The 12,130-nt window shown below is 43.0% G+C and overlaps 1 protein-coding gene across 1 annotated transcript in view; it reads left to right on the top strand.

Moving 5' to 3' along the window:
- Positions 1 to 12,130, top strand: part of LOC308306803 (piezo-type mechanosensitive ion channel component 2-like) — a gene marked incomplete at its 3' end in the record, with an annotated part of 84,290 nt that overhangs the window by 39,043 nt on the left and 33,117 nt on the right. Inside the window, exons 26-28 of the mRNA XM_080751845.1 lie at positions 6,728 to 6,893; positions 9,300 to 9,389; positions 9,703 to 9,776. Coding sequence (XP_080607971.1) covers positions 6,728 to 6,893; positions 9,300 to 9,389; positions 9,703 to 9,776 — 330 coding nt within the window. The remainder of the gene's footprint in view (positions 1 to 6,727; positions 6,894 to 9,299; positions 9,390 to 9,702; positions 9,777 to 12,130) is intronic.

The raw sequence follows: 12,130 nt of genomic DNA, 5'->3' as shown, positions 1-12,130 counted from the left end.
AGTTTTTTGGCTTCTTTCCGTGATGCTCATAAGATACTGTTTTAGTAAGTCTTCCTCACTTTCAGGGATCAAAGGAACCCACTTTGCCACAAATTCGCCCAAAAGCTTGACAGCGGTCTCCACTCCTGCACGCACCCTGGCATATGTTAGTTGCGACATCTCTCGCCCTTCTTCATACTCCGCCGTGTCTAAATGATGATTGCAGTCTGTTTTTAGCCCCTCAAACCTGCGCTGCACAAACTTTTCCCATAAAGCGGTTTGGGAGAGTTGGTTCAATTGCCCGTACCTTTTGCGACGTTCATCTACTTTGGTCTTCTCAGCGCTTACAGCGCTATCATAATCATCATCACCCTCCCTCAAGGTCTCCAGGTACACAGCACTTGCGTCCTCATACGTATCAAAACAGATCTCTAGTTCCTTCAGCTCACCCACTAACTTGTCCTCACGATAAGTGGCTATATTGTTCTGAATTTTGTTAGCCCTCCTGGTGAACAGAGACTGTGCAGTGATACACTGCTGTTTCAGGTCATCACTGTCCCCCATAATGTCCCAATGTCAATGATAATGTGCAGCTAGGTAAAAAGTTGAATCTGGAGCCACTTGGTGGCTGCACTGTGGTAATGCACCCTTAAATTGAATTGTTCATGCCACTGGACCAACTTTAAGTCAATGGCACCACCTGGTGGCTGTTTCTGCTAATGCTCTTGGAGAAAGTGAAAGTTTTTCAGCCCCTCTTGACTCACGTCGTTTGCCTTTCTTTTACTTCCGGTTCACTCCTCGACGACGTCCCTTCCGGCTCGCGCTAGCATGGAATCATCACAAATGCACTTTAGCATAGCAGGATTAGCTGGCAATGTACCTCGTGTGTTCCTCGTGCTGTTGTTAGCATAGCAATGTTATTTTAGCACACTAGCAAAGTCACGATAGCCGATAGCATCCTCATCATCATCATTATTCCTGACGGCTCTTTGAGCGTCTGATCCCTTTCAGTACACACACACAGGCGTGGAACACTTTTCACATGATGTAGATGGGTGTAGTGCAAGTTGAGATCGCCGATCCTTTGTCTTTGTCGCTGCGTTGTTCGGCCGCCGCTCCGTCGTACGGCCGTCCTCACTTCCCGTGGATAGACTCGGCGGTCTTCCTCGCCTCGCGGCGTCCTTCCTCGCCTCGCGGCGTCCTCAAACACACAACGGCGCAACGGTAGCCCCTTGCTTCAGGTTAGCAGAGCCTGGAAACCCCTTCAACAGCCCGATCCACACGGCACTTAGGCGATGTCCAGTTCTACTCTCCTCTTCCTCAAACGGCTAACTAGCACACTGTAGGCCTACACAAACGCTGCTAGGCTGGTTGATGCTAAACTATTTTACTTTCGCTGTGATCGCCGATCACAGGGTACTTTCGTAAAAATTACTGTCCAGAATATTGTTCAATAACACTGTTATCAACACAATTCACCCTCTGACAGGGACCGTTGGTATGGACGAAACAGTTGCAATCACTCAACCTTGCACAACAACAACATAAAATAAACCAGACCACAACGTAAATTGTCTTTGTTGTTTATAAGTCACACTCACACACGTACAAACATACCACTGACTAAACTTTCTATAATGGTCAACCAGCCTGCTCGGCGTATGCTAACAATCTTTCTTTGTTGCAATTGCAGCAGTAGGTGGTAGCGGTAGGTAATTTTTACTGTTGAAGTAAGAAAACACACACAATATAATGTCAAACGCAGGATAAGCAATCAACTGACAATATTTACATAAATAGAGTATAAAGAACATATTTACTATTAATAATAATTTCACGTGCACTTTACATACCGACTGACATGTCCAAGAACCAACGGAGAACTGAGCGCATATCAACTCCACGCATGCGTACAACTTACCCCGCGCATCTTAGAAATAGTAAATACACTTGTAATAGCCCCTGTACATCCCCGCATCCAACACTAGGGCACACCCTTGCCCTAAACACAGGTCACACGCCGTCTGCTCATATAACAACACTGAGCATGAGACCCATATTTCCCTGGGATTTCACTTGGACAGCCGAACACTCACCAGTGCCATACTGCTGCCAGATCTCCTTCATCCCCAGTGCTTGGAAATATGGGGTGTAGTATAGCAGTAATGTGAAGGAGACAACAACTCTCTGGGGTCCGCTCATAGTTCCGACATCCCATTATTCTGACCATTAGGTTAGTGAAGGTTAGGGATAGGCTTAGTTATAATGGAGGCTGTACATGCACCAGGTGTCAGCCTCCTTAATCCTATTCAAGATGTCTGGGATCTCTTCTCCACTAGCGACATCATCAACAGAGACAACAGAGCTGATAATGGTAAATGGACTGCATTTACAGTATATAGCGCTCTTCTCCAAAGCGCTGTACAATGTATTTCACATTCACCCATTAACACACACATTCACACATACATTCACACCAAGAAACCATGCAAGGTGCTCATCGGGAGCAGTTAGGGGTTCAGTGTCTTGCTTAAGCACACTTCGACAAATAAGCAGGAGGAGACATAAATCGACCCTGGAACCTTCAGATTCCAAGGCAGCCGTTCTACCTACATCGCCACAAGCTTGAATGGCCACCATATTCCGAACACACAGCTGGAGAGCTGTTTGTTCACCTCAGACACCCAGAATGTGTCAAGTTGATGAGGGATGGGTGCGTCTATCGACTCTGTTATCTCTGATGATGATGAGTGGCTCCCTGCAAAAGGGGCTGGAGATGAAGAGATCCCAAAGATTGAACTAGATTGAGGAGGCTGTCACCAAGCTGCTGGTACATGTGGAGTCAACTGGCCCTATTATAACTAAACCTACCCATAACCCTAACCTAATGGAGGGAATAATGGGTCGCCAGGATTATGAGTGGACCCCAGAGAGTTGTCGTAGTGATACTTCCAAGCACTGGGGATTAAGTAGATCTGGTAGCAGTATGGCACTAGGTGTGCAGCGGCACATGCTTCTACAGCATCAAGCAGTCTCTCATCTTGGAGCACCACTAGCCAAGACAGTGATCAGGGGACATATGCCTTGGAAACTGGAGATGACTGCATGGGCCAGGTGGGGACTAAGCATGCAGCTATGGCTTCTGACCGAATACAATATCTAACAAACTTTGGAGAGGCAAAGACCTTGACAGAACAAGACAGCATTGGTAGCAGAGAAGTACAACTGCTGCCTGAGACCAACAAGGCACCTTTCTAGTGCATGTCTTGCCACCTGCTTGCAACAGCCAAGGAACCTGAGGAAAGACTAAAACCAATGGAACATGGACGGATGCAAGGAACACTTCGACTCTCGAGGATATGGCTGCCTTGCTGAATACATCCTGTAAAAACACATCATACTAACTTGGATGCACACAATCCCAATATGGTGCACTTTGGAAATTGTTATTTAATTTTGTGTGTGCTTTTGTTGTGTGATTTTATTTGTCACTTTTATTCGTAAATAGTCTTATTTGCTCATTTAAACACCCATTTAAAACCCCCCTTTAAAGTTAAATGTGGATGTTTACTTGTTGTATTTCCCACTAGTATGTCTTTTGTTATAAACAAAACAAACTTACTATAAAATAGTAACAAACTTACAAAAAATACTATAAAAGTGCAAGTAATGAACAAAATCGTTTTTAGAAAATGGCATTGACATTGATATTTCAAAGACAAGATGATCCTTAATGGTCAAAACAATGTCAGAAATGAATTATACATGTCAGCATTAGTTGATTTAGACCTACTGCACCTGTTTTTACTCCTAACAATGGCCAAGTTATGGCCCACGGTCTTCGGAATAGCAAAATGACCTTGACCATGACCTTTTGAGGTCCAAATTGCCCAAAATGGTCAAAACAATATCAGAAATGAATTCCCCACACCACAATTAGTCCAAATAGAGGTATTACATGTGCATATACACCCAGAAACAGAAAAGTTGGATTTTCATCATAGCCGATGGCAGCCATATTTGATTTGGCCATTGCGCCATTCCTGGCACTATGGCGGACGAGCACCTCTGTGATTTTTCATGTCTAGGGACCCACTGACTCAGTTCAGGTGAGAAACTCCCCTAACACCAAATTGCGAACAGGACTTTAAGCCAGATACTGGATTACTTCTACCTACCTATTACCCACCTACAGTGACGTCAATACGTGCGCGTCACGCGTCTCTGACGCATTCACGTTGCCTAGAGACGCATTCACGTCGTTGCCCTGGGGTCCCACGGACGCATCGCCTCCATTGGAGTCCACGTTAAAATAATTTACCACGTCGCGAAAAAAATAATATTTTAAAAAGTCCACAGACGCCACCATTGTTCATGGGTGAAGGCATGCTACTGTACCCTACGTTAACACAAATGAAATCCGCGTAGAAAGTCTTAAAACAGACGATAGAACTAACAACAGTGTGTTTAGACTCCACCGACGCCATTTTGTGCGACCTTGCATGGTCACAGAATTCAATGGGTGCCTGAGTTTTAGCGTAGCACCGGGCCGCTCTCTGACCATAGTGGCACAGCGTGTTAAGGTGATACACAAAAAAGGGTTCCCCCACAGAACAAGGCACGGTCGCAGAAACTTGACGTCTCTACACTGCAGCGACATGCGCATTGGCAACGAGCGGTCTCCGAAAAGAATTGCTTTAGTAAACTTGCGTAGTTGCGTTACTGTGAAAATGTCCCACAACTGAAAACATCCGACAATAGCCAATGATGTTATTATGATGATCCAACGGCTATGATCTCCGGTTGGAACTTGTGACAGCGTGAGGATTGATCGTCGTCACCTCTCCTCTCCCCAGTCCCCACGCTACGCTGTGGACCAGAGCTACTCTCCCCATTGCCGCGTCTCCCCCGCTCCGCTTGCTGCTCTGTCTACTCTGCAGGCAGCAAAGGACTGTCACCCTATCCGCGAAAGCCTTTTTCAGTGTCGTATTAAAAAAAGAATACAGTCCCGGGAGAGATGTGTAGTATGGTACATGTGTCTTTAGTTCCGACCGCTTAGAAAAGGTAATTGATCGGTTGACAGAAACTTATAAGCGTGTTTGAGTTTGTTTCGCCAGCACAGCCACCCTGCCTCTGTGTCTATTTGTAACTCCATGCTGCGCGTTCATGTATGCAGCAGACGCGAACGCGCATTCACGTTCACTGTAGTTGCATTCAACAGCGCAAATTGTTGATGTGAGGTTTAAGAATAAAGAGAAGCAAGGTCTTATTGTCACTACTCTACAGGGACAAGAAGCAAAATGCAATGTTGTGATCGAGGTGATAATAATAATAAGAAAAACTAAGATAAGGCATAAGGGGGATGATGATGATGATGATGATAATAATAATAATAAAATAGAAACGTCAACAGTATAGCCATAGAATAGCTGTATAAAGAATGTGTTCTATTGCAGACATATGTATATATGTATATAAAATAGCAGCCATAGTAACAGTAATAGTAGTTCCATCAACTACAGTAAGCCTACTACTTGACATGACAATAGCTGAACCACTGTCTTTAGACAGCCTTAATAACCTATTGTGGTGTGTAAAATAGCCTATAGAAAAAAGATAATAATAATAAAAATAATGGTAATAATAAGGGTAGTAATAATAATAATACATAAAAAAGTATCGAAAACCGTATCGAAAAAGGTATCGTATCGATTCCCAGGTATCGAAAAAGGTATCGTATCGATTCAGAGGTGAACAATACCCATCTCTACGCGGCGTTGAATTTTTGTGGGACCCATAAAATATCCCTGGGACTCATCCGAAAGACCCTTCTTGGGTCCCCGGGACTCATTACATTAAAAACCTATTAACATCACTGCACCTATAATTTAAATTTCACTGAGCCATTAGTCAATGTCTCAATTTGTTTTTTGTGGAGCTGTGTTCTGTACTGTCTCTATGTACGCATGCTAGTGAAAGATACTTTTTTACAGATTAAATAAAGGTTATACTACCTACCTACCTAGTACCTACCTACCTACCTACCTACCTACCTACCTACCTACCTACCTACCTACCTACCTACCAGCCCGCTTAAAAGTGATACACCATGCATTTAAAAAGTATTTATGTCATATTGTTTATGTCCCAAAAACTTTTTTCAAAAGGTTTGAGGCTAAATTACCACTCCTGAATAGAGAGCCTCTCTCATTTTTGAATGGCTCTCAGAGCATTTCAGCTGCAGTACCACCTTTGGCCTGAACTGCGCCATCCCCCCAATTTCTTTTTTGAAAAAAAATGTTTTTTTATTTTTTTTATTTATTTTTTGTGATGATGACGTCACAATCGGCAGATGACGTCACAATCGGCAGCAAATCTGGATAGCCTGTTTTGAGAACCCGTGGAATACTTTTAACCTTCGCCTTCTCAAAACCAGAGAAAGACACAACGGTCAGAAATGGACTTTGTGAGGATAGAAGGTGCTAGTGGGACCCCAAAAAAAGGTTTTAAAATAGGAAAAGTGAAATGTCATGGTGTATCACCTTTAAGCTCACCCAATGCTCAATGTCCAGACTGTACTTGTAATTAGCAATGTAACTAGGCATTATTAACTACGCTCAACCATAGTTAAGCCTTTTCTTTCATGTTTGGCTGCTGACTGACTTGTTGCTCTCGGTTTTACCATGACACTACCTGTTCACCTGCCTGTCTGCCTACCTTCATACCTGGTTGTGTGTGTGTTTCCTAGCCAGCCCGGCGAGCAGTAAACAGTGTGAGTTGCCTAGCGACCAGGCGGGGGTGATATGGGACAGTATTTGTTTCGCCTGTTTGCTGCTGCAGCGCCGTGTCTTCAAGAGTCACTACTTCATTCACGTTGTCATGGACAACAAGAACTCACAGATACTGGCTTCGAGGTACCATGCACACACACACACACACACACACACACACACACACACACACACACACACACACACACACACACACACACACACACACACTCCGAGACACTGTACATACATATTCTGAATGTCATAACATTGAGCTAGACGGAATGGAGAATTTGGAGATGACATTTCAAGTTGCATCGTGGAAATTGTAGTCCTTGCATCACTCACAGGTGCGATAGAGCGATAAAACAAGCTGTTTGGCGACTTAAGTCGTCCATGGCGGTGAATGTGTGGGGACACACCATGCTTTTAAAAATATATATTTTATATAAATATTGGTCCATAATACGGTTTTATACAGGTTTTAGCCTAAACAACCACTCAGATATTGAAATGTCATGTTCTGTCTGTCTCTAATTCCATGCCATTTCAGATGCAATACCAAAATGCCCTTTGTTGGCTAACAGGGCGCTGTCTTTGGGCTAAAATTGGAACGATACAGAAAAGATGGCACCCTGCTAATCTTCTCTGTATCGTTCCAATTTTAGCAACACTTTACCTCATGGTTCCACCTCATATATATAGTCTCAATAGAATATAGCCTTCCAAAAAGTACCGCCCCCTTCTTGAGGGCGGCATAGCTCAGGGGTAGAGAAACCGTTATTAGAGCACGAAGGGTTCCCAGTTCGAATCCGGGCTCCCCCTGAGTTAATGTCGAAGAGTCCTTGGGCAAGACTCTGAACCCCTAGTTGCTCCCGGTGAGTAGGTTGGTGCCTTGCATGGTTTCCTCCGCCACCGGTGTATGAATGTGTGCGTGAATGGGTGAATGTAATGCACAATCTATATAAAGCGCTTTGGATAAAAGCGCTGTATAAATGCACCATTTACCATTTACCATTTTGAGGGGGCCCAATAGGAAATGAGCCCCCTGTGACATAGAATGGGGCCGATTTCAAAAGAGTACCGTTCAGACACGCCCATTCAGAAAATGGTTTTTCATGGTTTTTGGAAACCGCCCAATAAATATAGACATCAATTTGATGATAGATAATGTTATTATTGAACGCGTATATGAATACAAATTTCTAGGGGTAATTGTGGACCACAGACTGTGCTGGAAGCCCCAAGTAGAATGTGTGAGGGCCAAGATGGCAAAGAGCATCTCAGTGATAGGTCGAGCGAGAGACATCCTAAATCCAAAGTCATTGCACACTCTATACTGTGCAATGATTTTGCCATATATGTACTACTGCTCTGAAGTGTGGGGTAATGCATATAATACAACTCTAAATTCACTGGTTATACTCCAAAAAAGAGCTATAAGATTGATAAACCATGTAGGCTATCGAGACCATACACACAGACTGTTTTTTGAATCACAGGTTTTGAAGTTCAAGGACATAGTTAACTACAAAATACTGCAGGTAATGTACAAAGCAAGACATAACCAACTGCCCGTAAATGTAAAAAATAAATTCCTGGATAAGGAGGGAGGGTACGACCTCAGAAGACCACTTGACTTCAAGAAACCTGTGATGCGAACCAATCTGAAAACAATGTGCATCTCCTCCTGTGGGGTAACATTATGGAATGGCCTAGAGGAGGAGATGCAGCACAGTAAGAACATCAAACAATTTAAATATAAATTAAAGAAATCGATTTTTGAAAGGTACAGATTGGAGGAGGAGTCTTTAGATAATCTATGATTACTGTTGTTATTATTATTATTATGTTATTATATGGTGGTGATAATGGTGATAATAATCTAGGTCATATATCATTTTTATAATATAACAAAACTAAATATATAGCATATACTGTATGGATGGATTATTGCCACTATTATCACTACTGTTATCATAATTACTATTGTTGTCTACTTTTTATTTCATTGTGACAAAAAAGAAGAAAAAAAAGAAAAAAAGAAAAAGAAGTGTCATAAAAAAAAATAAACAAATGTAAAAACATTACCAGGGGTAGGGCCCGACAAGCCTTGTGGCTTCTCTCTACCCCTTTTTCAGAGACTTGGACAAATACTGTGAAATGTATGTACAGACATTTTCGTATGCATATTTATACTGTTGATTATATTTTTCTATTTTTTTCAATAATAACTTGTATAATGCCCAAAGAACTGAAAATAAACTGAACTGAACTGAACTGAAAATCACTGAAATGAAAGGCAAGGCTTAGAGTTAATGAATTGGGTTTTTTGGGGGGCTGGAAGACCAAAAAACAAGAAAAAAATGTAAAAAAATGATCAGGGATCTGCATGACTGCCCAAAAAGTTGAATATTCTACTGCTATTAATAACTTTTATTTGATCACTATTAATGTACCACAATGTTTTGTTTCAATAAAAATAAAACTGTTGTTAAAATAATCGATTCTTATGACTCATCCCTACTTTTATTGTCTGTGTGTGTTTAGGGGTGCAGAACTGTTTGAAGCATCAACCGTGAAATCGGTCAGAGCCCGATTGGAAGTAGAGAAAAACTCTATGGACCTCCTCAAGAGACAGTAAGACACACAGACGCGCGCGCGCGCACGCGCACACACACACACACACACACACACACACACACACACACACACCACACACACACACACACACACACACACACTCACACACTCACACACTCACACACACACACACACACACCGATGGTGGAGTAAACCATGCAATGCACCATCAACCAATCAGGAGCAGTCAGGGGTTCAGTGTCTTGCTCAAGGACACATCGACACTGACCCTGCTAGTCTTTCTGGACCCCAGAATCAAATAAAATGAAAAGAATGTTTTAAAAATAAAATAAAAAATATTTTTTTCCAGGATGGAGAGAATTAAATCTCGTCAACAAAAGTTCAGAAGAGGAAAAGAAAGATTGATGACATCACATACGGAGGGTAAGATATAATACACACAATACACTATACAGATCCATCTAAGCATTGCAGATGCCAACTCATAACTGACTGCGGAAACTTCCCACTGGACTTCAAGCAACTCTGACTTCAGAAGGTTGACATTTCTCTAATATAAATCCTTGTTTTGAGTGGTCTCGTGTAATATTGTAATATTTTGAAATGATATCAAACATATCATTTTCCGAATGTCTGTCTGAGTGAGTGTCTGTCTGTCTGTCTGTCTGTCTGTCTGTCTGTCTGTCTGAGTGTCTGTCACAGCGTTTCTCCTCAGTGGCTGGAGCAATTGATCTGAAATCGCATCACCATTAGCATATGAACACACCTGACATAACTGTGAAGCCCGTTTGTCACTTTCACAAATCATATGCTGTATATTAGCATTTCTATGGTGTATCTATATCTATTCTGCATCTAGCTTGAGGCATGTCTATTCTGCATCTAGCATGAGGCAACATGTTTAACCAGCTGTGTGTGTGTGTGTGTGTGTGTGTGTGTGTGTGTGTGTGTGTGTGTGTGTGTGTGTGTGTGTGTGTGTGTGTGTGTGTGTGTGTGTGTGTGTGTGTGTGTGTGTGTGTGTGCGTGCAGGCGGGTGGCGGGCTGGGGGTCGGTTGTCTGGCCCTGTTACAGATTTTGTCCAAAAATCATGCAGATCGGTACACAGTATCTCTGTAGCCATTAAACGAAACGGGTATTTCTTACATTGTTGCTCCTACATATTATCATGCAAGCACCAGTTAAAGTTACTTTCCATCCCTCATATACTGTGTGCACAGTGCACAGTGCACATCCCATAACCCACACACTGCACATCATTTCGGAGCTCATATCTTTGAACGGGTAAGGGCTAGTATTACTTATTTTGTGAATTTGCGATGTTAATATCTTGCATGTTCAGATGCAGATTATACCTTATGATAATGACCTCGCTCTCCTGTGAGAGGGTGGAGCGCGTTGTTATCACGCACATGATGTAAAACACAACTCCATCGTATCGTTGTGGTATGTTAACTTCATTAATGTTTAGTGTTGGAGTTGATTGAATTGTTCAACATTGGTCTATATATTTACCTGCATGTGTGTGTGTGTGTGTGTGTGTGTGTGTGTGTGTGTGTATGTGTGTGTGTGTGTGTGTGTGTGTGTGTGTGTGTGTGTGTGTGTGTGTGTGTGTGTGTGTGTGTGCGTGCGCGTGCGTGCATGCGTGTGTGTGTGAAGATCACGAGCACAAGAAGGGGCGAGGCCAGAAGGAGTGGTGGAAACCCTGGGTTGACCATGCTTCCAGTAGGTCACATGACTTGTCTGTCTGTCTGTCTCCCTGTTTGCCTGCCTTTCTGATATACTAGTAAGAAACCTGAGGGTGACATGCGACCTCGCCCTAAAGGGCGAGGTCGCGCCAATTCTTGACCATCTGGCCAACCACAGCGTTTCTCTGATGATTCTAGTTGTTGTCATTCTGGGGGGAGTTTGTTCATATTTTTGTGAGGGTATCAACCCTAGGAGACACGGGGAGAACATGCAAACTCCACACATAAAGGCCCTATCGCCCACACCCTAGTTGGGGTTGGCGATAGGGCCTTTCTGTGTGGAGTTTGCCTAAACATGGAGATGTGGTACAGAATGACTCATATATGGGCATAAAAAGTATGTCATGTGACATCACTTCCTGTACAGACAGTCAGACAGACAGCCATTGACTCCGGCCTAACAATGGCTACTGTTTATGACGGTAGTCCCATATGACATGATGGACTGGACTATCTCCATATATAGTGTTCTCCACATCTCCATGTATAGGCCAAACAGGTTTTCTCCATTTCTCCATGTATAGGTCCAAATGCCCAACGTTGAGCTTGACAACGAAACGTTCTTAACACAGCCGCCGCCGCCCCCATATTTACTTTAGAAAATATGTTAAATTCTAAGAACGTTTCGAGTACCGGTTTGATACAAGAGCGAATAAGCGCTACACTTCAGGAATCCTGTGCGTCGACTTAAAGTCGGATCCAGGCCTAATAACTTTATCTGGCCGCCCCGTTGCCACTTCGTTACATTTTCTTTTCTGAGACTGCCGACTACACATTGTATCTCATCCACCCTTTCTTCTCTCTCCTTTTGGTATCTTTATCCTCCTCCTATTCTTCTCTTTTTTTGTCTTTCTTAGTCTTGTGTATCCTTCACTTTTTTTTTTGTCTTTCTTAGTCTTGTGTAGCCGCCCCGTACAGGAAGTGATGTCACAACTCGCTGACATCACACTGACATCACTTCCTGTACAGAAAGATTACAGAAGGTCACTCAAGCGACAAGGTTTTCCAGGGTAAATGCGACCTTCGGTCGCA

Source organism: Nannobrachium achirus (assembly GCF_963921795.1).
Source record: "Nannobrachium achirus genome assembly, chromosome: 21".
Lineage (NCBI taxonomy): Eukaryota > Metazoa > Chordata > Actinopteri > Myctophiformes > Myctophidae > Nannobrachium > Nannobrachium achirus.
The sequence above is the reverse complement of the archived record's forward strand: the minus strand, read 5'-3'. Positions and strand labels throughout refer to the sequence as shown.